The sequence below is a fragment of the Alligator mississippiensis genome, chromosome 4, assembly GCF_030867095.1.
Source record: "Alligator mississippiensis isolate rAllMis1 chromosome 4, rAllMis1, whole genome shotgun sequence".
Classification (NCBI taxonomy): Eukaryota; Metazoa; Chordata; order Crocodylia; family Alligatoridae; genus Alligator; species Alligator mississippiensis.
Genome location: NC_081827.1, coordinates 109,816,730 through 109,843,318, shown reverse-complemented (window position 1 = coordinate 109,843,318; position 26,589 = coordinate 109,816,730). Strand labels below are relative to the sequence as shown.

Here is a 26,589-nt window from a genome sequence, read left to right as displayed (position 1 = left end):
AGGAAAGGGGCGCCGGGGAGGCAAGGGGAGCTCTAGGGCGCCTCGGCTCGCGGGAATAGCGCATCCCCAGTGTCACCGCCCTGCCACAGTCTGGCGACTAGAGCCAGGGGCCCGTTTCTGGCACGTACATACTCCCCCCTCTCACGAATGGGGCCGTCCCAGACTGTACCAAGCCCCAGGCAGGGGAGATACGTCCTGGGCGCTCAACGCCGCCTGTCCAGGACTCAAGCGGGTGTTGGACGCGTCCTTCCGGGTAGTGGGCGGGCCCACGACTTCCTTCACCAACGGGACGTGCAGGAAGAGGCTCTTCCTCTAGGGCTCCAGTTGGTTCCGTCCTCGGCGTCTGGTTGCCAGGCAACGCGGCGGGGCGCGCCCATTCCGGCGGGGGGGGGTGCCCCTCCGGGTGGTGCTGCCCGCTCGCGCGGGGACAGCGGGGCGTCGTGGCACAGGTGAGGCCTCGCCGGCCTCTCGGGGGCGCCGCCGGCTGCCTCCACGCCCGGAGGGCCCGGCCGCCTTGGGGGAAACCGGAGAGAAACCAGCGCCGTGCACGTACAGTGCAGCTCCGCGCGTCATGAATGTAACGTGTGCCGGGGGTTAAACGGGCCTAGCTAGGTAACCCCCGGGAGCTCGACCCAGCATCCCCCCCTCGGTCCTGCTTTATACCCCTTCCCCGGTTTTAAATCTTTCGTGTGTCCCCTGCTTTTGAATGAGGACCGGACTGCAAGAAGTCCTGTTTTTCAGTTCATTGGTGGAAAAGCACGTCAATCATTTGTTCTCGCGACTCTATTGGCTGTGCCTAGAGGTAGGGCGGTGCACAGCCGGGAGGAGCAGCGTTGGGAGCCAGGTTGCCGTTGCCAGGTCTTAAATATGAAATGATAGAATTGGAAGCTCACAACGATCATATTTGCTGAAAAACTATCATACGCTGAAAAAATATGCAAACAAGTATGCAAGTAAATCTTATTTCCTTTCTGTTGCTCACTGTACGTCGCCAGTAAGAACTGGGTCATCAAAGTTGAAGCATGGCTTTATTTGGAGGTATGCTGTCATAACAAAGTACTGATAGCAAACCCAACATCAGGTTAAGGCTCTCTGAGAACCACTTGGGTTTTGCATATGCTGCACCAATGAGCTGCCTAAAAAAGTATGGTACATTTTGAGCATTTTCACTGATACTGATCATATGTCCTATAAGAGTTGAAATTATCTTACAAATACTTCTCATATTATTATACACCTGGCAACACTGGAGGCGGCCTTGTTGTGGTGGCCCCACCCCTTGCTGCTGACTGGCCAAAGTGGGTAGTGGCCCCACCAGTCCCCACTGGTTGGCTGTGGGGGCCTATGGTCATTTCCTCCCCCATGCCCAAAGGGCTGTTTTGTATTCTGGGGATGTGTCAGAGGCCACCCTAGGTCTGGTGCAGTTCTTTGCTGTGGAAAAACGTGTCTGTTGTATTTTTCTGCAGGCCAAAAAAAAAGAGGAGGGAATGCTGAGAGCTGGCATTTTCCAACGGTGCCTCAAGTCTGTCCGGGGTGCTCCCCATTCTAGAAAGGTTGAGAATCACTGGGTTAAGCCATGCCAGCCCTTCAGCATGCCCACTGCCCTGCATCGCCCATGTTTGGTCATCTCCATGACGGAAATATTACATTTGTCATTGGTGTGTCAAACACCAGGTCTTCCAAGCTGTGTTTCCTGAAGGAGCAGCTCATAAAGGCTCTCTTCTCAATGGCCAGCAGCCCAGCAGAATCCAAGTTCAACATCATAAGCTTTGCTGGCAAGGTAAAGCTAATGCAGTTGTGACTGAGTGCAGGATTACACTGTTAGAAGTGGGGCCAGTGAGAAGGCATACATGGAAACAATGCTGATCTCTGTTACTGTGTTTAAGTCTTAGCATTTTGTTAGACCAGGTGATTCTCAGCCAGGGTGCCATGGCACCCTGGGGTGTCTTGAGATCCTTTCAAGAGTGTCATTGGTTGTCATGCAGTGTTAGCATGGTGTGTAAGCATGATTCACAAACTAAAACTTGAGTTTCCACATAGGAATGCACAGTGTTAAAAACATTGTGGTCTGTTGTGGTGTTTCTGAGTTCTTTGCAACAGACAAATCACTCTAGTATTTTTCTGCTGTCAAAAAAAAAAGTCTCAAAACTAAGCTGGCATTTTCCAAGAGGTGCCTCAAGGCTGGGGAGGAGTGCCTCAAGTCCAAAAAGGCTGAGGATCACTAACCTCTGTCAGGTGAGGCGGCTGCAACATATCAATGGCCACTGATAGGGTGAAACAAGTGTAAGGTAAGAGTTGGAAAATGCATATTACATTACCCACCCACTCTCCCTCCAACCATGGGATTATCCCCTTGTATATTTTCTTGGGTGCCTGGTTGCATTGCTGGCCTGGATTAATCCCACTCATGCTTAATTGCTGAGAGTAGTAGCAGTATATGGGATAGAGGCATTTTCAAATCCCGTGGAACCTCTTGTCTACTCTTCTGCATGGCAACACCCCCAAATCACTAACCTGGAAGAGTAATCACGTGCAATAGCAACGTCAGCCTCTCAGCCCTAGGAACAAATCAAAGGGGCTGAGTTTTGCTGGAAGGTATATTGGTTTTTATTTTTTTGTTGTGCTGCTTGTCACTTGTTCGGTTCTCTGTGCCTTTCAAATACTGCTCAGTCTCTTCCTCATCTTCTGAACTAGTAAAAGCTGGCTTTCACCTTGCCTGAATTCCTTAAATTCCTTCTTAAGTGCTAGGACCTGGAACCTCTTCCTCTGGCATCTCCTTTTAGATGGTTCACTGCCAGTTTAACATAGCAAAAACTGAACTCCTAACCCATCTCCTGAACTCATTCTTCCTCCCATTTTCCGTCACCGTTATCAATTCTATAATTACATCCTCTTTTCATTCCAGCCCAGAACATTCTATTCTGTTTGAAACATCCCTCTCTGTACCTTGCATGTCCAGGAAAAATGCCAAACTTGCTATTATCTCCCTAGTTCTGATATTTGGCCTTTTCTTTGTGTCCATGATTGAAATAACCCTAGAACAGAGGAGCTTGAAGTAATATTAATTTAAATAGTGACTAAGATCAGCGAGCTTGCAGTTACCACACCGATTACAGATACAGTACATAGGAAAATGTGCAGTGTTAATTTTAGCCTCATCACTGACATCATTATGGCCCTTGGTGTTAGAAATTACACAGCAATTCTCCTCAGACATCTCTGAAAGACCAGCATTGCATTTTCATTTCTATACTGAGAATTTCCTGGGTTTTTACAACATCCCCTGTTAAGCAGAAAGTGCCATGTTTTTTATCAGTTTTTCAAAAGTTTTGTTATAAAATATTTCCTTTTTGAATTGCTATTTTTTTTTTTAGTTGGGTTAAAATTTTGTCTTTTGTGCAGGTGGTAAAATGGTGCAGTAAGTTAGTCAAATGTTCTCTCAGTACTGTCACTGAAGCAGCAGCATGGATTAGAGCCCTGCAGTGCGGGGATGGTGCAGAAGTTGTGTGCGCCTTGGCTGCAGCATTTGAAGATCCCGGGTGTCAGGCAGTGTACCTGGTCACGGATGCTGTCCTTGAGAGCGCTTCAGAGGAAATCTGTCACTTTCTTATAGAGACTGGGGAGTCACGCCCTGTGCACATTGTATACCTGGTGGGAAATCCAGGTGATTTTGAAAGCCACACACAAAAAATAATGGAAAAAGTAGCCAGACAGTCTGGAGGATCCTTTCGGGTGATCAGCTTCCACACAGCTAGTGCTTCAGATGAGGTAAGTCAATAACAGCAGATTCAGGTGAAAAGGGTGAAACAGAGTGTGTTCAGAGAGACAACATTTCACAAAACTGAGCCAGTCAGAGACACATCTCTCCTGCATTCTGAAAAGTTCACTGCATGTTCTATCTGGCTTCCTGCAAACAAAGCTTTCCATGAATAACACAAGGCAATAGATTCCGAAACTCTCTTACGGGTTTTTCTTTGAAATCCCAAGGCTGTTCACATGCTGTTCTAATGAATACAAAGTATTCATCACTTAGTTTCATAACTGGGAGTGCAGCACTGGCAGCCCCTAGGTGGCAAGTGAACTTCTCATGTCGTTCTTGAACTATATCTAAGAACAGTTCTTGGGATAACATTCAATTGTAATAGGGTATAACTCAATTCACTCCACCAGATCTGAGATTAGCCTATAAAGCAGACTTTAGAAGGCTTCTGTTATTAGATTTTAGTATGAGGCAGGTGAGGACATTGTGATGTGGAAGGAGATCTTGCAGGAACTGTATGGAAAAAATGAATCCCATGGCCCCTGCCACTTGATTTTTTGTTTACTTTGCTAGCTGGCCCTGAAGCAGTGATGGCTCAGATTCCTTCTGAGCTGTCCTGCTGCTATGTAGTCTACCATCAGGCAGGTCATGTTGAATATTGCCTTTTAAAATAAAAATAACAATAATATAAAACAGTTAACTTTTTAAACCGCTATGACTAATAACAGCAGCTGGTATATGATTTGCAATTTTTTTCATCATATTGCCCACTTGTTAGTAAAAGGATTATGTGGTACACTATTCTCCCTTCTTTTCACAATCATGTAATAGCTTTGTAGTAACTACACAACTGCTTATGTGGAATAGGAGGAAACTAATTAGGTATGTGTTTTATATGTGGTTCATGGAACACACATTTTGTCTTTTTTGGAGGAAAGTGGAGTATTCCTTAATATGTCAATTTTGGGGGGGGGGGGGGGGGGGTTGATCTCTTCTTCCCTTCTGTTCTCCCTCTCTCTTCCTTTCTTTCCCTTCCTCCCCACCTTTTAACTTCCCTATTTATGGTCCTTTTCGTCCTTCTGATCCCTTTTCCATGTTACTTAGCCATCTGGCCCTATTCTCCATCCTACTGCCATGGACATTCCTCTCCCAGTGATGGTTTGGTCTTAGAAGGCTGCTTCTGGTTTTCTCAGTTGGTTCCACTAAGCTGACTTCTCACATCCAGTTTTTTTCACAGACTTCATGACTTTTGTTTGTATAGGAGATCTTGGAAACCTGTAAAAGAAGCTGGAAACTGGAAGAGGTGACACCATGGGTAGAAACATACACATCCCACCACAGCTGATCCACTTTATTGGGTGATGTGTTCCCCTTGCCTAGGGATTCCCTGTGTCCCTTGCTGCCTTGTTATCAAGACCCATGCCAGGTCCCTCACTGACCTGTGCTTCACACGGAGGCACAGGTCAGGATAGATTTTGCCATGGGACAGAGCAGTGATGCAGTGCCTTGTAAAAGCCAGGGAATCCCTAACACCCCTGTGCCTCCACAATGGACTCCATGCCAGCCCATGCTTCACATAGAGGTATGGGTCAGCACAGGTCCTGTTGTGGAAACATGACACTGGGAATTTCCTGGCTCCAATGCCACCCCATGCCTCCTTGCCAGGACCCATGCTTTATGCGGAGGCACAAATCAGCACAGGGTAGTGCAGAGGTGTGGGGTGATGTGGGAAACAGGGAGTGCCTGGAGTCTCATGCCTCCACTTGGGACCCACATAACCTGTGCTTCATGCAGAAGCACAAGTCAGCACGGGGCAGGGTGGAAGTGTGGGGTGGCACAAGAGCTGGGGAAGCCCTGGTGTCTGGTGCCTCTGCGCTGGGACCCAAGGTGACCCGTGCCTCCAAGTGAAACCCAACCTTTCCCCACTTACCCAGATCTCTGTTACCTCAAAGCTCCTGAGCACATATCTGGGTAAGCAGGGAGACCCTAACTGTTCCTGCTTAACCAGACTTGTCCCTAGAAATCCCCAGGGGCATGTCTGGGTAAGTAAGGAAACCCTGACTTTCCCTGCTTACTGAAGTGCGTCTTTGGAGATCCTGATGGTGCATCTCAGTAACCAAGGAAAGCTGGGCAGGTGCTCCAACAACTTGAGGGGCCCAGTTCTGCTCAGGAATTTCCAGGGTGGATACTGGGCCCCTCAAGCTCCCAGAGCAGGCAGCTGAGAACGCAGGTAGCTTTGGACTGTCTGTACTGTCCTGCCATAAGCAAATGGATGTCTGCCACAGCAAAGAGGCACAAATTATTACTACCTTTTGTAGCAGCCACAAATTTGGGCATTTTGGACATGGCAAGAAGTATGGACATCTGTTTGCTTTCACTTTGTGCTGCCATAAAAATGTTTATAATTTCATAGTTGGTAGGGTTAGAAAGGACCTGAGCAGATCATCAAGTCCAACCCCCTGCCATGGCAGGAAAGAATGTTGGGGTTAAATGACCCCAGCCAGGTGATTATCTAGCCTTCTTTTGAAGAACCCCAGGGTAGGAGCAAGCACCACTTCCCTTGGAAGTTGGTTCCAGATCCTAGCCGCCCTGACTGTGAAGTAGTGCTTCCTGATGTCCAGCCTGAACCTATTCTCAGTCAACTTGTGGCCGTTATTCCTAGTTACTCCTGGTAGTGTTCGGGGAACAGGGACTCTCCCATTCCCCACTGGTCCTCCCTGGTAAGTTTATAGATGGCCACCAGATCCCCTCTCAGCCTTGTGGAGGCTGAACAGGTTCAGGTCCCGTAGCCTGTTCTCATAGGGCCTGCCCTGCTGCCCCCTGACCATGTGAGTGACCCTCCTTTGGACCTTCTCAATGCTGTCCACATCCCTCCTGAAGTGCGGCGCCCTGAACTGGACGCAGTACTCCAACTGCGGCCTGAGCAATGTCGCATAGAGGGGAAGGATCACCTCCTTGGCCCTGCACATGACAAGGTGCGGTTAGCCTTACTGACCACGTCCTTGCATTGGCGGCCCATGTTCATCTTGGAATCAATAACGATTCCAAGATCTTTTTCTGCCTCTGTGCTGATGAGAGGGGAGTTCCCCAGCCTGTAGGTATGCTGCTGGTTCTTCCTCCCTAGGTGCAGTACCTTGAACTTTTCAGTATTGAATCCCATCCTATTCTTATCTACCCATACCTGTAACCTGTCTAGATCTAGTTGCAACCTGTCCCTCTCCTCCAGTGTGCCCACTTCTCCCCACATCTTAGTGTCATCTGTGAATTTGAACAAGGTGCTTTTCACCCCCTCGTCCAAGTTGCTGATGAAGTCGTTAAACAGTGTGGGCCTGAGCACAGAGTCTTGGAGGACCCCACTGCCCATGTCACTCCAGGTCGAAAATGATCTGTCCACCACCACTCTCTGGGTGCAACCCTCCAGCCGATTTGCAACCCGTCTGACTGTGTAGGCATCAACACCACAGGTGCCTAACTTTTAACGAGAATGGGGTAAGAGACAGTGTCGAAGGCCTTCCTAAAGTCCAGAAAGACTACGTCCACTGTGACACCTGCATCTAAGGATTTTGTGACCCAGTCATAGAAGGCCACCAGGTTGGTGTGACAGGACCTGCCCCTAATGAACCCATGTTGGTTGCCCCTAAGCATAATCTCCCCTGCTGGTCCCACGCAGATGTGCTCCTGGATAATTTTCTCAAAGAGCTTCCCCAAGACCAAACTAAGACTAGCAGGCCTATAGTTTCCCAGGTCCTCTTTCCTCCCATTTTTGAAAATGGGGACCATGTTGGCCCTTTTCCAGTCCTCTGGCACCTGGCCAAAGCACCATGAGTGCTTGTAAAGCCATGCCAGGGGTCCTGCAATGACCTCTGCCAATTCTCTCAGTACCCTGGGGTGGAGATCATCTGGACCTGCTGATTTGAACATATCCAGCCCCACCAGAAGTTCCCTAACTAGGTCCTCCCTGATCCTAGCCCTGGCTGTGCCTCTCCTGAGTCCTTCTGGAATCCTGGTGGGGGGGATGTCCCGGTCCCTGCTCAGAAAAATGGAAGCAAAGAATTTGTTAAAGAGGTCAGCTTTGTCGTCTGGTGCAACCACCAGCTTGCCAAGCATGTCCTGCAGGGGCCCCACGTTACCGGCTTCCTTTTTACTCCCTATGTATTTAAAAAAGGACTTCTTGTTATCTTTGATCCTGGTCACTAGTTCTAGTTCTGTCTCCACCTTAGCCTTTTTAACAGCCCCCCTACAGTCTTGAGCAATGGAGGTATAATCCTCCTTGGTGTTGGCCTCTTTCTTCCATTGGGTGTATGCCTCCTTTTTAGCTTTCAGATGTTCCTGAATGTCTTTGGTGAGCCGTGGGGGCTTTTGAGCTCTCTTGCCCCCTTTGACTCACTTTGGGATTGTCACCCTTTGGGCTCGGAGGATTGTCTCCTTGAGGAACGACCACTTGTCTTGGACTCCCAACTCCCCTCTCCTCCCCTCCCCTCCAGGACCTCAGTGCCTCCCCGAATAATCTCCTTAGCTCATTGAAATCAGCCCTTCTGAAGTCAATGGCTGCTGCTTTGCTGCAGGCCTTTGACATCCTGTGCTGGATGGTGAATTCCAGTAGGCAATGATCGCTATCGCCCAGGTGGTTGAGAACCTGCAGTCCCCTCACCAGGTTGTTGCCTATGGCCAGGACCAGGTCCAACAAAGCATTTCCCCTGGTGGGACTGTGCACCTCCTGGGTTAGGTGGAGGTCCTGTATCTCGGCTAGAAACCTCCTGGAACGGTCCGACCTGGCTGACTGCTCCTCCCAGCAGATGTCTGGGTAGTTTAGGTCACCCATGATGACCGCGTCCCTTGACCTAACCACCTCCACAAGCTGACCTGAGAATTCCCGGTCCAGCTTTTCCCCCTGGTTGGGTGGTTGATAGTAGACACCCACCGTTAAGTCCCTTTTCCCCCAACCCCCTTGTATTCTAACCCAGAGCACTTCAGTGTGCCTCTCCTCTGACCCCGTGCTGTTTGTTGAGGACATGTACTGCTCTTTGACATACAACACCCCACCCCCGCCTTTCCTCCCCATTCTATCCCACCTGTACAGCCTATAGCCCTTGATGTTTACTGCCCAGTCAGGGGTTGAATCCCACCAGGTTTCAGTAAGCCCTACTATGTCCGGGTTTGTGTTAGCTAGCAGGAGGGCAAAAGTTCCTCCTGCTTGTTCCCCATGCTACGAGCATTAGTGTAGAGGCATTTAAGGCCTCATTTATGGTGGCACAAAGGCAACCAAAGCCAAAGTCTGTTTCCACCCCATCTGACCACTGGAGGGTCTGTTACCACCAAGCCACTCTGAGAAGTGTGTGAATCTTCCATCTTCAAAGCTCTTCATAGATATTTAACTAACTGTAAGGCAGTAGGGTCAGACTCATTTAAAAATAATATTCTTTATTGTATTCTCCCCCTGAGGACAGCAACCAAATGATTATTAGATCTGAAGTAGGATTGTGAGGTTTGACCTAGAAACTACTATGCAAAGCCTAAGCAAAAGTGAATGTTATGTGACGAATGCCCATCTGCAATGATAAGGAAGAGACAGTCTTAGATAAAGGGGGCTTGAAAACAAAAGCAGAATCAGAGTACTAGGCCAAAGAGCTCATTAAAATACTAAAAATCACACCCCTAGGTGGGCAAAAGATATGCTAATGAAACATGCATGTATGTTAATGAGATACATAGCTAAAACACAGGTATAGAGACATGCTCAGTAAAGAACTCCTTGCGTCACTCCTTTATAGCCAATTAGCAAACAAGGATGCTTATGAAGGTTTAAAAACTCCTGTATAAAAGGGGCTTAGAATTTGAAATCTGGGGTGCTTGTTCTGTGAAATTATTCCGCTTGCACCTTTTATTGCTAGCAATAAATCTTCTTTATACTTTCACCCCTGGTATCTTTATTGGCCTTTGCATACCGGGCACAAACCCAGACTTGAGCTGGGGCCTAACAGGATCAAATGAATACTTGCCCAGTCTGAAAATAATCAGATCTGTCCTTTGTGGCATGGGGCCTGGACCCTGATTGAAAGAATTAGTGGTTCAAATGCTGTATGGCCTCTGTTCTTTGGTAAAGTATAATATTTTTATTTTGTGTTGTATAATGTTTTAATTTATGTTATGGGAATGTCTCTCCTTTTTAACATTTTGATAACTGAAAATGGGAGAAAACAACTGATGGGTGCTTACAGGTGCTGAAATAGCACAGCAATGGGTATGGGAAGTAGCTAGACAAATCATTTGTCTTGAAGGTGAACTGAAAATCTATATATGAAATAATTGTTTAAAGATTTAGATTTCATTAAAAAAATTCCTTTCCTACTTCCCATTCCTTTTCCAGGTAAACACCAAATGCTCAAATGTCCACTGTTGCAGCGCAGTCACTAATCCCTCAGGTTGTTCATTGCTGTTGGGGTGCCCCAAAAAACAGTAAGTTCAAATGTTGGAAACAGACTGCTAGAGCCATAAGCTTAGCAGGCCAGTTGAAAAACTCAGGGATGGAAGCAACTGGGAATATAAGACAACTTTTGGAATTTTTTTCTCTGGTTTTGATTCTAATGCTTTGCAGAAATCTGCCTTGCTTACCAAAGGATTTTTATCCTGTTCCCACAGCTTTCCTACTTGTGGATGGAGACCAGATCCTCCTACTCTACCCCTGGCATCGTCAGCAAAGGAGAATTTGATGGACTTATCCCTAGAGGTACCCCATTTACTGAGGGGGGCTCGGATCCTAGCCAGGAGAGAGACTGATGGGTATTACTACCAAGGCCACATTGCCCAACAGGTGAAGGTAAGTCTTCAACCTGAGTGGTAAGTGTAAATGACTCCCCATTGGTTACGTGTGTCTGTTCTCCCTGACCTTGGATTCCAAGGGGGTGGGTCTCTTTTGGAATACCATCTCTCTCTCTGTTGCTGGGTGGGGTTCTTTTATCATCTTTCTCTGTACTTTCTAATGACATTTGACCATTTAGTACAAGGAGTCCTACAAGCAGAAGCAACACAGAAGGCAACATACTTTTGGTGCCTGCAGCCAGTTGCTGTTCAGATTTAGCCATGTCTAGGGATCAGCTCTGAATATATCCCCTTCACCAAGCTTAAGCTTGACTGGAAGCAAAGTTGAGTAGCTAAAGAACACTGGCAGTAAAACTGAGCATACTGAAATGTTCTGGGGTCTCTGGGACTCCTTCTTCCACAGGGGTCCCTACTGACATTTGTGGTTCTTCTGAATCTCTTACCTCCCATCTCTTATCCCTCTGTCATTACTTGGGCCCTTCTCTGCATCCAAACTCCTAGAATGTGGTAGTCTGAGCACAGGATTTTTCCCTCTCTCCTCTTTAAGGATATACAGTTACTGTGGTCTTTGTTCAGTGAGCATGGATGTTTAACAGCAATTGGACAGAGGTGCTCTCGTCTCTATTTTCCAGTTGAAAACAGGTATCTAGGAGAAGTCACTGTTTACTCAGGAATGTCATTGGTATGAGTTCTCTTTGGGTTTTATGATTACATAACTGTGGGCCTCCTTGGTGTTCCTCCCACTAGAAATATAATATCAGCAGCACTGTGTTTTCAACTGGATTTTGTACTATCATACAAGAAAGAGCTGGTTTCAGAACCAAAATGTAGGCGACTTGAATGAAATAAATGTGACTATAGCAAAACTGAGAGTCATTTCACTGAATTAAATGTCAAATTAATCTCATGGAAGGTACTGATTTTGGGAAGGAGAGAAGATGCTGTCATAACCTTATAGAAGTTGTGAGACCTGGGCCAGGGGAAATTGCATATTTGGGGGAATGATGTTTCTGCATTTGGGGTGAGGGTGTAGGCACTTGAGGCCAGAACAGCTGAAACAGCTATTCTAGATTAACATTGCCAACCCTGGCTGAGAGTGGGAAAGACCATGTACTTTGTCTTCTTGATTAGCAGGAGAGGAAACTGGACTTGCAGAAATGAAAGAAAAGGATGTTGGCCTCTAGGCATTTGGAGGTCTTAATATTTAGATGCCCAGTAATTTGCCAGTAGTGGAACAAGGGCACTACCTGAACCACCCTTCCTCCCCCCACACCTTTTACAGATAGAGGTTTAATCTAAAATGGTCAGAATTATAGAATTTGGGGAACTTGATTGATTTATTTTTTTTTTTTTATGTAACTGGGCATGCGGCAAACAACAGTCTGTCTCAGTTTCTCTTGCTGTGGAGGGGTGGTAGAATTCTTCCCTGGCACAGTGGTTGTGCTGTTCCATACCCAGCACGCGCACTACTTAGCGCATTCTAAAACTGCAGGAGGACATGGGCTGTCAAACCCTTTAAGCCACTAATGCAGTATGTTCTAAGGTTTCACTAACCATTTGCTGTTTCTTTCAATTCTTGGCATTTCTTCCTTTCCCTCTTCCTAATGGAAAGAGCTACCAGCCCTTGGGTTTGGCCATGGGTAAGACTCATGTTTGTCTGGCAAACTGCATGATTTGATCTTACAGAGGTCTGGGGAATGGTTTTTAATTGAGTTTGAGAGAAGTCGCTTACGGAAAGGCAAGGTGCAGCATCGAATGCAAGAAACCCCCCTCTATGATATCATCCAATATGAAGATGCCAGGCGATTGCCTCTAGCTCCAGGAGATAGGGTCCTGGCACCCTGGGAGCCTAAAGGTGAACGATATGGCCCAGGCACTGTACTGCAGGTTGCAGAGAGCAAAGCAGCACATTTAGGTATGGTATATTGGCTTACAATCTGCAGTTTGGTTTCACTTGTACTTTTTTTTTTTTTTCACTCTTCCTTTTCCTAAGTGCCTATTTCTTATTCAGTACTAAAGTTAGCTCTGCACTATGTAGAGTTATTTTATGAACCAGGGCCTATATGATCTCTTTTTCTGCTGTGTAACTAACTGATACCACTTGACATAATGAGAACCACATACCTCAATCTCTCAGATACTTGGATATAGTGTAAACCTGTAGTTTAGACTAATTTCCAGATGCACAAAAGGTAAAATCTTGGCTTGACTCAAGTCAGTAGGATTTTTTTCTATTGATTTTGGTGAAGCCAATGATCTCTTACAGCAGGGGTGCTCAACCTCTGGCCTGTGATGCCATGTCATCTAGCCTGTGGGGTTCCTCATGGGTTCAGAAAATTTATCAGCAGGACAGTAGTAGCACTTCTCCCCCAACAACAAATTTCTGGACTATGGGGCACCCCAGGACCTGCACACTGAATCTGGAACCTGATCCCAGTGTGCAGGACAAGGCAGGGGCAGCACCAGAGCCCAGTCCTGGCATGGGGAGACTGGGCAGTGTGGGGCCCCAGAACCCAATCCTGGTGCAAGAGGAGCAGGAGGGGAGGGTGCCAGCCCCCCAGAACCCAATACTAGCACAAGATAAGGGAGGGGGCAGGGCCAGTCCCCTGGGACCCAGTCTCAGCAGGATGGAGTGGTGCTGGCTCCCTGGGACCCAATCAGGGTGCAGGATGGAGTGGTGCTGGGTCCTGGGATCCAGTCCTTGTGCATGGGGCAGGAATAGGGTGGTGCTGGGTCCCCAGGTCTGATCTAGCCTGCAGATGGCCAGATCCAGTCCAGAGACTGACTCCACACCACCCATTTGGCCCACAGAGCCAAAAGGTTGAGCACCACTATTTTACAGTAAGTTTAAAGGAGATCACCACGAATGCTAAAAGCAACACTTGATTTAAGCTATCATAACATTTTTCTCTGCTTTCTATAGTATAAGGCAGGGTCAGTAACGTATGGCTTGTGGGGTGGATCTGGCCTGCCAAGCTACTTGTTCTGGCCCACAGAGCTAGAGAGCTTTGCTTATGCTTGTGGCTGTGGCCGTGCCCATGACAGGGTCAGGCGGTGAGAAGCTATACTGCACCTGGGCGACTTCTAGCCATACCCATACCACTGTCACTTCTCCCCGCTGTCCTAGCTCCAGTCTGACATGGGCCAGGTGGCTTCGCAGGTGCATCAGCGGTAGGGGGGCTTTGCCTGCATCTATGTTGGGACCCAGCAACTGTGAGCTAGGCCCACCCCATGGCCACTTCTCTGTCCTCCCAATCCCAGGCTGCAATTTGGGGTACAGCTTCTATCCATTTGGGAGCTGTGCTCCCACTGTAGCCAGGGTGGCAGAGGGTGGGAGCAGTGGTGGCACTGTGGACACAATTTTTAGATACCTGGTCCTGGTGCAGCTCCCTACCAGCTGGAAGTTGCACCCTTGCTGCAGCCAGGGAGCAGGGGGGTGGGGGCTGGGAGAAGCAGCTGCAGTGCAAGCATAGCTCCTAGCTTTTTGGCCCTGGTACAGGCATGGGGAAAGACACCAACCTTGATGCAGTGCAGAAGCCACCTGGCCTGTGGTGGACTAGAGCTGTGGTCTTCCAGCCTGTGGCTTGTAAACAGTTGCCCATCCCTGGTATAAGGTATGGTTCATTTGACTTACAAGAGACAGGTTTTGTTTGCTTCTAAAATTTTACCCATGACTTTTTTTTTCCTGTTTGCAGTGCCTGACAACAGAGAAGTGCTTGTGAATTTCTGGAATGGGCGGACTAAGAAGGTGCGCGCTGACCAAGCTCTGTGGATCCCTTTGCCCTTAAGCGAGCGCATCATTCTAGAACTTCAGATGCCCTTGGCAGCCAGGCAGATGCTGGTGGAATCAAGCTCAGACTATCCCTATGTTGTGACACCTGGTTACAGAGCATCAGGGCACTGCAGACATTTAGATCCTGTTCACTGTCAGAGTGACTCACAAGTCCAGTCATATCCTGACTGCTGTTTTCTGTGTCCCTCACTTTGTCATTGCTGCCCTGTAGCCTGGGTGCCTATTAGGCCCAGGGTGAGCAGAGTTCATTCAGATGATGACCTGATCCCAGGAACAAGCCTGACCAAAGAAGAGCTGAGCAGGAAGATAGAAGAACAGCTGTCTAAAGGGAGCACCCTCATTTCAGAATGGGTCTCCAGAGAGGAAGAGAAAGAAGAGAAAAAGGGAGCAAAGGAAGGAAGTGCCCCTAAAGACTTAAAATCTTGGATGGAGGTAGGAAGCAAGGTTACAGAAGCCAAGAAGGTACGAAGTGTTTTACCTAGACCACAGTGTTACAGCCTCCTTTGGTATAGCTATAGTAATATTCTGCATTCTGTACAGAAAAATTACCAGAAATGCCTGTGCTTTGCTAAGGGCAGGAACCATAGATGGCTTTCCAATATGTTTCTGATCCTTTCTTCCTGGAGATAGTTGAAAACTGGTTTATTGCCTGGCACTGGTACGAATAGCCCCTCAGCACCTACTGTGCCACTCAGAATCATTGGATCACAACACACTCCAGCAACACCCCCACTGCTTTTGTCCTTCACTGAGGGGGAAAGAGCATTGTAGAGAGAAACAGAAACCACTCTGAAATTACTATGCAGAAAGATCCCCAATTACCTCACTAAGGCATTTCTTCATCCATGACACACAACTGAATTGAGGATCTGTCCTTTATTGAACTCAGCTGTTTATGGCATGATTTTTGTTTTTTGGAGATATTGCCTATTGGCTCTAGAGTAATTCATATGGTGCATTTTTAATGTCAGTATTGCAAGGTCCCTGCTATGCGGCATTGGTGTATGATTTTGAAAGCGTTAAATGAACAGAGAAAGGAAACACTTTATCATATCCCTTTCTTCTCTCACTTAGTGGCCTCTAGCAATTTACATAAAGGGCAAAGGGTTTTAAAAGGACAGATTCACTTGAGTACCTGTGTTTTCATGTGCAGTTTGCTGGGATTGTGCCTACAATTCATCTTGCTGCACAATTAATTGGTAGCAGAAGTGCCTAACTGGCCATTTGCAAATTGAGATAATAATTGTTTGTGCAAATAGAGGCAAACATGTTCCTGAACACAAATGAGCCTCTTTAGCTTTAACTAATTGGTCCATCAAAGATCACTAAGGCTAAAGTTAGCTGAAGATTTTTTTTTCATATACAAGCACTTTATAATTCTAACCAGCCCTTAAGCACTGTGGGTTTTTATTTTCTTTTTAGTTTAAGTCCCAGGGGCAGATCCTGAGTTGGTATAAATTGTCGTAGCTCCTTTCATAGCTTCCTAAGGGCAGAAGGAGCCACTGTGATCTTTTAGTCTGCTTTCTTTTATAACACAAGTTATAATTTGAAATCACTTGAACTATGACAGTTTATGCTCAGTATCTATCCCCCTGGGATTTTGCAACCTAATAATGAATGTTGCTCTTTTCTGTTTAATTCAGAAGGACAAAATGCCATTAGGAAGAGGTACGCTGCATACAGGGAAACTGCAGATTTCTCAGACTTGAACCACAGCACCTTCTGTTATTCTAGTTCTCCCATTAAATCTCAATCCCAGCCTGCTCCTGTAAATTGGGTCCCTATTGCACACCAAAATACTGCCAGGTGTGGGGTAATTTTGGAAGGCATATAAGCCTAGGAACCAGGTAGCAACTACATATTTAAAGAATTCAGTTATTTCATTATTAGACTTCTTTTCTTTCTTAAACCGCAGTTTCATTAGAAATGAATTGCAAGGTCCCTGCTATGCGGCATTGGTGTATGAAGTGAAAGCGTTAAATGAACAGAGAAAGGAAACACTTTATCATATCCCTTTCTTCTTCAATTTCATTAGCTTGTGAGTGCTGCAATGCTGGGGTGCATGGAGTGTCCCACAGGAGCATGGGGTGCTCCTCAGAGCACTTGGTAGCAGACCCAGAAGTGGACCAAAAGTGCTTTTGCTGGGGAGCATGCAGGAGGGCCCCCCCGTGCCTCCCTGGCTCGGTGACTGATGCTTTCTGCGTCTGGGGGGGGCCACCCGGGGTCCCCCCGCAGCCAAAGTAGTTCCAGTCCACTTCTGGATTCACCATCAAGCATGCGGAGGGCCCCCTGCCGCACTCCTGTGGGACGCTCCACACGCCCCAGCGTCGCAGCGATCATGAGCCGCACCTGCTACCTCAAGGTATGTAGAAAAAACTTTTAAAGTTGTGTCTACGTCCAAATCGCTGATTCTCTGAATCAGCATCGAATCTTCAGATAAAGATTCCGCCGAATCAAATCGAGGACAGTAATCCAAATCAACTACTCAGATTGCTGTCCCTGATTCAGGCCGAATCTGAATCAAATAGGGCCCGCTTTGAACACCCCTACTAAAGATGGAATTAGTGTAGTAAAGGCAAAATGATAAAGTAGCTTGTGCAAATTCCTGTTACTGACACACTTTTTTTTCCTCACCAGTTCAGGATTTTGACAATGTTTCTGTTTCCAGAACCCTCAGGAGTTGAACCATGCCAGAGTTGATATGGCTGTTAACACAGACAGCTGCCTAATGGAGTTAATGTACAAAGACAGAGAAGGCAAGAGGTACCATGAGGCTGACCCTGAAGCTCATTTTAAGAATGATCCAGGTATTGAAACTATATCAGTTAACAGTTCCACACAGACTTAAGACTTGTCTGTCCAGATCAGAACATTGGGCTGTCAAGTTTGGTCTCTTTTCTTTGGCAGCATTTAAGGCCTGGCATTTCAAAGGAAGATGAGGAAATGCTGCAATGAACCTGGCCAATTGTGTTCTATTATATATAGGTTCAATTGGTTGTGCATTTTGATGATTGCTCATCCTTCTCTCAGACATGAAAAATTCCTTCCTGGTTCCTTCAGCTGCCACTATGTGCCCAGAAGCAAGAACTTTGATTACTTTTATCTTATCATGCACTGCTAATGTTATTAGTCTTGAGATTACCCTTGCCTTTATAAAATCCATCTGCTTTATTTGACTTGAATGCCTGTGGCAAAGCATTGCACAGATTGACTATATTCTGTCTGTCCTCTTATATGCACTGTAATTACTGCTTTTTAATGACATTATGTAAGCCTTTGGTCTCATATATAAAAATGGACTGGTTCATAATCTAAAATACCTTTTAATTAAGATCCTTCAGATCAGTGCCTTCTTCATCTAAAATAGATTTGTAAAATACACAGGCACTTAGCTGTAGACCAATAGTCCGAAAGCCTTCTGCAGCTTCACTAAACTGCTATTGCCTTTGCCTACTCTCTATCAGGTCTCTTACCAAGAGAGTCTGAAAGTGGAATAGCAGAGATGTATATGCCCTAACAGCCAGTATTGCAGCCCTATTCCCTACAGCAGCTCTTGTCTGTGAGCGTAGTGAATAGTCCATTGAATCCTGAGTAAAAACTCATGCTTGCCTATGTTAGCAATTTTTTTTTTAAAAGTGGTGACCTGTTTTTTTAGTCATTGAGAAGATCTCACTTACTTGGAGAGAAATGTTAGTAGTTATAATTTTTACATGAATAGATTTTTCCTTCTCCTTGTCCACTTTTCCTAAGCATGTACTTGTTATATTTCTGATGTGTCTGAAAGGTCTTTTACAGTCCAGAATTGCAGAAGCTCCAGCCCAGCAACCCCAAACAAACCCTTCCAACAAAGTCCATGCTTTCAGCACTTCTGGTCGCCAAGCTTGGTTTCACCGAGTGGATCAATCTCTAAAGAAAGACCGCTTGACTATTGAATCTACCATGTGTGCGCAGAGACCCCACAGCGCTCCAACTGTGCAGGTTAGAAGAACCAAAAATATTCTTAGAATAAAGCAAGGCCTTTTAAATCAGTTGAATAAATTCAAGACTAACTTGTGGCGCAAAGACCTTTAAGCTAATTTCCTGAAAGGTTATTTTTATAAAATCCTAATAAGAAATACAGAAGTCTCATCTCTGATTAGCTGAGTTTCAGTGAAAGGTGAGTTGACACTTTTGCATGGTTGACTTTTAATTCACTCTTCCAGTGTCTTAGATGCAATCAGCTCTCCTTGTCCTCTAGCTTCACACCAGCATAAATTAAACAGTTTGAGTCCCTGGCCACACTCTCTTGACTGGACACTGAGGTACCCCAGCCTTATCTCTGCAGTAATGAATGGTCATACCATAGTGGGGTAGTCCTTCTGAGGCAAATTGTGCTGCTTTATGCCAGCAACAGCTTCAGTTTTCTCCATGTTGGGAAGTGACACCATGATTCAAATCAGAAAGAATGTTTTTACATGTGCTCCAGGATGGAGGGATGCAGCACTTTAATTAGAGCAGCTCTGAGAGTCAAAGTGTTACTCTAGCTACAGCGCCCAGTGTCGCATGTATTCAACAAGCTTTAGTTAAAGTGCCCCCATCACCATTTTGAAGTGCGGGAGCGCTGAATACTTGTGATGCAGAGGCTGCTGGAACGTGTTAATTAGCAAGCTCCAGCAGACTTGACTAATAGAGTCTGCTCCAATGCAGGCTAATTAGTGTGCATCGGAGCAGACGCCTGGCATATGTGTAGGTGCCCAAAGCTCCCAGTGCTTGGAAACAACGTTAGAAGGCCAAATCTTTCTGATCTTACAGGACTTGAGTTCACTGTTGAAAAATACATTACTGTTATACACGATTTTTTGTTTCAGAAATCTGCAATTACCAATGCAACTGAAGAGAGCCTGAGAGAGGCAAACTTCAATGCAGCCAGGATTGAGCACAAAAGGCAGCAAGAGAAGCAGAGGCAGGTAAAGAGGGAGCAACAGCAACTGGCAGAAGGCCTGAGACACCAGCTGTTGCAAGACAACCGCAGGTAAGGATCTCCAAGGTCAGAGAGGAGCTGGAGGAGTAGAGGGGAGACTTCAGCAGCTACTAAGCATCATCCAGCCCTTTATAACCCAGCATGAGGTATTCAATAATATATGCTTCCTGAGCTTATGCTGTGATACCCTCTCTGTCTTTATTGCCCGTTATGCTACTAGCTGAGTGCTGATCACAGTTGCTTTCTTAACAGACTGATCCTGATAAATGCTGAGAGCTCTCTATTTTCATACACTTCAGTGGGAATGGAGGGCACTCAGAATATTGGAGCAAAACACCAGATAGTTTATTTCAGCTGTTATGGTTATGTTTATGCATCCTTTCCACCTCCTCCCCCCACCAGCTGGAGTTTAAGCTTTTCTTTGTTTTTTGACTGATGGATTCCTAGTAGCAGGTCAAGAAATCAGAAGGATCTTGTAAGCTGAAAACATTATGTATTTTAGAAGTAGAAGAATAAAAATTAGGCCCAGCTGAGGAGACTGCATCAGCAACTCACCAGTGATACCAGCATCTGGTTGCATACACTAGACCAGATTGTGGCTGCCCTCATCTTTAATGTAGTGGTGCAGACAGATAACTACATTTCCCAGCATGTGCTCTATCTTGATCTGGTATCAGTGTATAGTGATCAAGAAAGAACAGCATATTCTGGGAACTGGAGTCTCAGGATGTAGCTCTATTTTACATTAAAGTACTTATGGCTTTGTGCTGCAAGTTAGGAGCCCTTTTACTAAGGTCTGGGCTATACTACATAGTTTTGTGGGCAGTACTCCTGTTCAACACTTACAGCTCTCTTGAGACAGCAGAGCCCCTCTTTTCTGCTGGCAGAGCAACATCAGCTTTCTGCCTAAAAGAAGGCTTCTGCTGATGCCCATCAATTGGCAAAGGCACGTGTACTTATGCCTTCCACTGGCTGCTGTGATCCTTTCATCAGTTAGTGTCTTCCAAAGGTTCACTGCATGCCCTGCCAGCAGCTGTTTAGTGGAGCCAGGTGGATCTGGGAGAAGCCTCATGGATTTAAATATGTCCTTGTGCCTTCCCTGTGGTGGGTGCTGTCCACTGGCAGAGCTTGTTTAGATAAAGCCTATGAACATACAGCACCCTTCAATGGGAAGCAAAGCATAATTCCATATGGGCCTGAAAATGCCAAGTGAATAGAAGGAAACAAAACATAATAACTAGTAATAGCTGCACAGTTGAAAAATTCAGCCTCATGAAAATGCAGGCAAGTGAATTATTGCTCATTTTCAGCCATCCATAGTAATTATGAGCAGGAGTTTGGCCAGGACTTCCGAAATCTTTCAGAAAGTGGCACAGAACTTTTAATGGCCACACATAGTCAGGACCTCTGGTTTGTATCTCAGCCATTGACACACCTGGGGATAGTCTCTTGCTTTGTTCTTCTTTCTGAGTTGTTTTGGAAATGTACTTTTGGAAACAGGCAGAGATCTCTTCAGAGAATGTTGCAAGGGTTGGAGAAGCAGCTGGAGCACAATGAGCAGGCCTGCCAGCACATGGTGCAGCTCCAAGCTGCCAGGGCAGAGAGGAACAGAAAGGAATCCTCTCTGCAAGAGGAGGAGAAAAAGAAGGAGACTCAAAGGCTGCAGTTCCTAAAGGCACAGCGTCTGCAGAGAGAGAAAATTCTGGCAGAATACGATGACAGGATCTCTGACCAAGACAAAAAGAGACAGGTGAGGGCTGTTTCTTGAATGCTTTTCTTGGAGTCTTTGTAGCTCCCTGTCGCTGTCTAGCTTAGCAATATCATTTGGAGATGCTTATATAACCTGATTTTTAATGTGTGCAAACTGATGAAAAATGAGACAAGTCTACCTGGGAAAAGTCCATGTGTCTGTAACATACAGACTCTGATGATACCAACTTTCCACAACAAGAGATCACAGAGGGAACAGCATACAAGCTGCTGGCTGGCAAATTCACAACTACCCCGTCCCACTTTGTCCCAGTAACAGGCACAGGATGGACAGGACTTCTTCATGAGAGCATGAGTAGGACTTTGAACATCCTTTCACTTATTTTTCTGTAGGATTTGCTCAGGACCAGAAGGCAATCCCGACAGGAGATCTTGAAACAAGAAGTACAGGAGCAGCACACACAGCAGAGGAAGCATGAGGTTACCAAATGGAGAGCATTCCAAAATCGGGACCAGTTGCATCAGAGACTGGAAAAGAAATGCCAAAAACATCGGGACCTCCAGCAGTACCTCAGGGAGCAGAGCCTTTTGATGCTCCGTGCCTCCTTGCTGTTGTAAAAAGGCTGCAGTGCAGGTAATCAGTCTCCTGAGCACTATCTCAAGTCTGCTATATATGTTGTAGATGTGAACCAATGTGCTGGGCCTGAGTTATAATGCAGTGATGAGAAGCAGATGACAGTCATTCTTGGAAATATTTATATCTCCCCTTGAGCATAGTCAGAATCTATTTGCAGGTACCCATCCCTTACAAACCTTTCTTGTTGGAGTGGTGGATCTATCTACTGTGAAGACACTCAGGTCAGTAAAACTGCTGGCTGGTTTCTATTTTGTCTTATATGCTAAATATGTAGTGGCTTTGGAGGTGGACACAATCTAGAATAGAGATGAGATATAACAGGCATCAGAGGAGAGAGATGTTTGCATTTTGATGTGTCAGGACAAAAATCCAGCTCTGTTGAGTTTCTGACAGAACCGTCAAGCCAGGGAGCAGGAAGGTAATAGGCTGTCTCCTCTAGAAGACCACTGAGACTAGACCTGCTGCACTGTCTTCTGAACTCTTTAGTGCCAAGAAGATATAAACCAACTGAGGGAGTTCAGAGAAGAACAGCAAAATGGCAAAAGGGTTTTAGGACTAACTCATATAGGAGACAAAGAACACAAAGCATACTACTACCAAGCAAGGGGACATCAGCCTGTTAGTACTTTCAAGCTGCAAACCCAGAGGGACAAAATGCTGTATGCTAGTAAAAGGGGTATGGGTTAGGACTAGGGAGGGGAAAAGACAAACAAGGCAAAAAAAAGTCAGGAGAAGCTTCCTGAAAGGGAGAGTTAGCAGGCTGGTTAACTGTCCCAGGAGACAGATGGAAGCCACCCCCCATTTAAAAGTATCCTAGGAATGACCAAAGGGTTGTATTGTTGGGGATAGTCCTGGACTGGCAGAAGAATAAACCTGCTAAGTGTTTTTCTACTCCTTGTGGAACAGAAGACTGAGAGCACTTTTCTTCTGCACAAGGTTACAAAAGTGTGTTTCTATACATAAGAAGCCCTGTAGAATAGGAAAGGCAGTCCTATGGCATTCTATCAGGGGTACAACTGGGACATGGGTCACTGGGGCTTGACAAGGTCCACACCAGAGCCACTAGTCAGGGGGTCCAGAGCAGGCAGCTGTAGGTGTAAAGGACTGGGACATATGTGATCAGCAAACTGAAGTCAGGAGCCAGCTGTTGAAAGATGGGGGTCTGGTCTGGAACAAGGAATCGGCAGGAAGGAACCAGGAAACTAAGAATCAACGTGCAGAACCCTAAGAACAAGAAGTCAGATGCCTGAGGCTAGGCAGAAACTAAGCTGCTAAGCACTGCAAGAGCTGCTTGTATAAGCAGGCAGACACACCCATGCAGGCAACTGGGGCCACCTGGAAGCAGTTAGGCTGCTGACAGCCTGGCCCCCTCAGCTAACCAGGGCCAGCTGGGGGCTGTTTAGCCTGTCTGCTGCCTAGACTCGTGAGGCATTCTTCCCAGTGCACGTGCTATAGTGGCATGGTATCCTGCGAGAGCCCTGAGAAGGGGGGGGAAGTCAGGGAAGAGTTGTGCATAAAGTTTGCAGTCATAGAAACAGGTTAATTCACATAGCACAGCGAGGTGTCAGTGTCCAACCTGCAGCATTCAGCACAAACTACCTTGAAGTTTCTCCTCCCAGTCAAGAGGACACTTGTAAACAAGAGAGTTGGTGGAAGCACGATATGTCAGTAAGCTGGACTGTTACCAGCATTGGTACACAGGCAGAAAAGAGTCCATGCAGAGATAGGAGCTTTGGAAAAGCTTAGAGAGAGCTCCAGATCTTCTAGTTTTGGTTTTAGTTTCACCATGGAGTCTTCCGTTGCCAAGACATACTCCACACAGACACAGGCCACTCCTGCCCACAGCAGATAAACCTGGAATACAAATTGATGGAGGTTTTCTTTTTTTTTTCTTTTAGTATTGTAATGGACAAAAAGACAGATAGCTTTGTGACCAGGGTCACTGACTTAGAGACCTGAAGAATAGGAAATAAGAGACTTTGCCCAGTGCCTGGAATATGCAAGATGATTATTAAAGCAAGTAACTTTAGTACATATAAATGACAAGTTCAGTCATGCTAACCAGGATGAAACTGCAAAGGCTACCACTTTTAATTTTTAGAGAGAAGTAGTTAGTCGTACAGCAGTTCCCAAACTCTGATAGATTGCGCACCACCAATTTAAAACGATACAACTTTAAGTACCACCAGCACATTTGTGTCATATAAAGTAATTTATAAATCTGTTAACGCATATCACTGACAGATTGCCTGTGTACCACTGGTGGGTGGTACCTGTACCACAGATTGAGAACTGCTGGGAGAAGGCAGGGCAGTGTGGCACCTTAGGGCATGTCCCCATGAGTAGGAACAGGCGTTTCCCCAGGGACAAGTAGCAGCAGCACACCTTGTACTTCTGCTTCTTGTCCCCAGGGAATGCCCATGACGTGTGTCCTCTGCCACACAGCACATTACCCTGGGTGGGGTAGGGGAGGCTGGGGCAAGCAACTGTGCTGGCTCCAGCAGCCTTATCTAGGATTTGGGGGGGCCTTGGGGAGCTGTAGCTGCAACGAGCCTGCAGCAAGAAGCCAGGCCAGCAGCCAGAATGTAGCTTTGGCTGGCCAGGCTCCAGTTTTGGGTGGCATACACTGCTCCCACATGTGCTGCCCTGCTTTTTTTTTAGGTGTGGGGTTCTTTTTTACCCCGGGATCTCCAGCGCAAGGAATGCCTGCATGTGCAGCATGTGTGATGTGTGGCGCCACAGATGGGTCTTCAGCACCACATACTGCATATCTGAACTCATCTGGATTTGCCCTGAGCAACTAACTTATTCAGAGATCCATAAGCTTTTCTAGCCTACTTCAGATGCTATGAATGGACTTGCAGAGAGCAGGGGTACTACGTAAAAAGGAGTAAGATAATTTAAATACAAAGGATAGGGAAAGGGGGAGGAAAGGAGTGGGTGCTACTGAGAGAAATTAGTTGAAGAGATCAAAGGAGATAAACGAAGCAGTTAAACCACTGAGGGACACAGGCTATGAAAGCTAGTCCAAGTAACGGCATAACAATCCAGAGTCTCTGTTGAGACCGTACTTAACACAATCCAACCTGTGGATTATTTCTTGTTCTGCAATTTTTGCATTCAGGTTGATTTTTAAAGTTTTGTTATTTAAGAACATTTACTCTGAGGTCAGTGATGGAATAGCCAGGGAGGTTAAAGTGTTCGGCCACTGGCCTTTTTTGGAATTGATGTCAGGTTGACTGTATTTTGAGCCTTGTCTTCATTGTCTGTATGTTGTAAGTAATAAAACCAGTTGAAGGCAAGGCACTTAAATTTTACCACAAAGTAAGCTGGCCAAAGAAAACTCCATGTGAGGGCATATAAAAATAATTAAAAACGGGCCCATAAGGGATCTTGAGACATCATGTAGTCCAGCGTTTCTCAACCTACGGGTCACGATCCAAAAGTGGGTCGCAGCAATGTTTTAAAGGTTTGTGAGCATGTCCCAGAAAAACACAGGAAAGTATGGGTTTCCCCTTGCAGGGTGGCAGCATTCCAGCCTGCTAGGGGCTGTTTGGGGTGATTGGAGGCAGTGGGCACAGATGTATCTGCATGTGCACACACAGGCAGGCAGGGTCGTGGGAGCAGCCGCAACAGCTGGGTGCACATAAGTGTATGGGGAATGGAGCGGTGTGTGTGTGTGTGAGTGGAGGGGTGGGGAGGGGAGGTGCCTGCCCCTCCCCTAGGGGAAGGGGCAGGGAGCTGTATGGCTGGACTGGCGGCACCAATGCCTGTACTTGCAGAGGTGGGGTGGGCAGGAGACGCTGCCCAGGGGCAAGAAGGGCCATGACCAGACTCCCTGGTGCAGTGCAGGAGCCCCAGCCTAGGGCACCGGGTGCCACAGGGCTCCCATCCTCCTCCTTCCAACCTCACTCCCCTGCTGCCCATATGAACCAGAGCCGCTGCAGCTGCTACGTTCCAGCAACAGTGGGATGGGGGCAGCTGCGAGCTCCCTCCAGCAGGGGGCTGCAGGGTGGGAATGAGGGGCACCAGGAAGGTCCTAGGGGAGGGAGGAGAGGGGGTGTGGGTCGGGACAGGCCTTTGATCTTTGCAAATGGGTCGGTTAGAAAAAGGTTGAGAACCACTGAGTCCTCAAGGTAGAAACAACTACAGTTAAACTATTCATGACAGATATTAGTCTTTTCTGTCTTTAAAAACCTCCTATGACACGCATTTTATAACCATCATAGGTAACATATTCCAGTTAACTATCCTTGCTTTTCCTAATATCTAACCTAAATCTCCCTTATAGTAAGAGAGAGAAGTGGCTTCATGAGAATAATTCAATAACCAGTCACATTTTTGGCTAACTAAAAGACCGTACTAGTTTACGTATCAAAATGTTAGTAGCAAAGATGAGTCTGAAACTCAAGAAATGCTTCATGGTGTAATACATTTTTAGTAATAAGACAAGGTTTTAAAATAGTTTAAAAAAATATTTTACCCTCTGATTATTTGGAGATTTAATATACATATTGTTTACGGAAGAAAACGTGAAATACATAGAGCAGTTAGCTTGTTTTTTTCTAAATTATGCATGCTACACTGTGCTTCATAGTCCTCAGAAAATATCTGGCAGATTACCCACACATGCAGCCTCTCTCTATTACTCAAAGATTCAACAGCAGAACTCTAAATAAAAAGTATAGCATTACTAAAAATTAATTCAAGACATGCTAGGAAATATTTGTTTGTATATTATTCTATTTGCTACTCTCTGTGGATTGTGCATATTGCTCTTAAAATAAGGCTGAAAAATAATTTTTAAAACTAAACCAGATAACTGAGTTGCTGTCTTTTATAGTCCATATGTGGTAACTTGAAAAATTCACAATAAATCTTCTAGCCATTAGTGCAAACCGTCAGAGGTG

General features: G+C 46.2%; 1 protein-coding gene across 5 annotated transcripts; it reads left to right on the top strand.

Annotated features, from left to right (window-relative positions):
- The first annotated feature begins 2 nt into the window (after positions 1–2).
- On the top strand, positions 3–26,583 carry LOC102563979 (trichohyalin). Of its 5 annotated transcripts, none has more exons than XM_019489336.2 (12): positions 3–449; positions 1,467–1,780; positions 3,403–3,768; positions 10,128–10,216; positions 10,400–10,577; positions 12,266–12,494; positions 14,275–14,834; positions 17,041–17,179; positions 18,157–18,350; positions 19,220–19,383; positions 20,833–21,082; positions 21,436–26,583. In XM_019489336.2, exons 2-12 carry the CDS (start codon positions 1,577–1,579, stop codon positions 21,658–21,660), a joined length of 2,598 nt encoding a protein of 865 aa, XP_019344881.1. In that variant the 5' UTR covers positions 3–449; positions 1,467–1,576; the 3' UTR covers positions 21,661–26,583. The 5 variants fall into 5 exon arrangements, 4 of the variants coding, with proteins under 4 accessions (XP_019344881.1, XP_019344882.1, XP_019344884.1 ...); XR_009461760.1 differs by lacking the exon at positions 3–449 and having other exon boundaries at positions 456–1,780; positions 21,436–21,900; positions 24,341–26,583; XM_019489337.2 differs by lacking the exon at positions 3–449 and having other exon boundaries at positions 456–1,780; positions 21,436–21,676; positions 24,341–26,583.
- Positions 26,584–26,589: the final 6 nt, after the last annotated feature.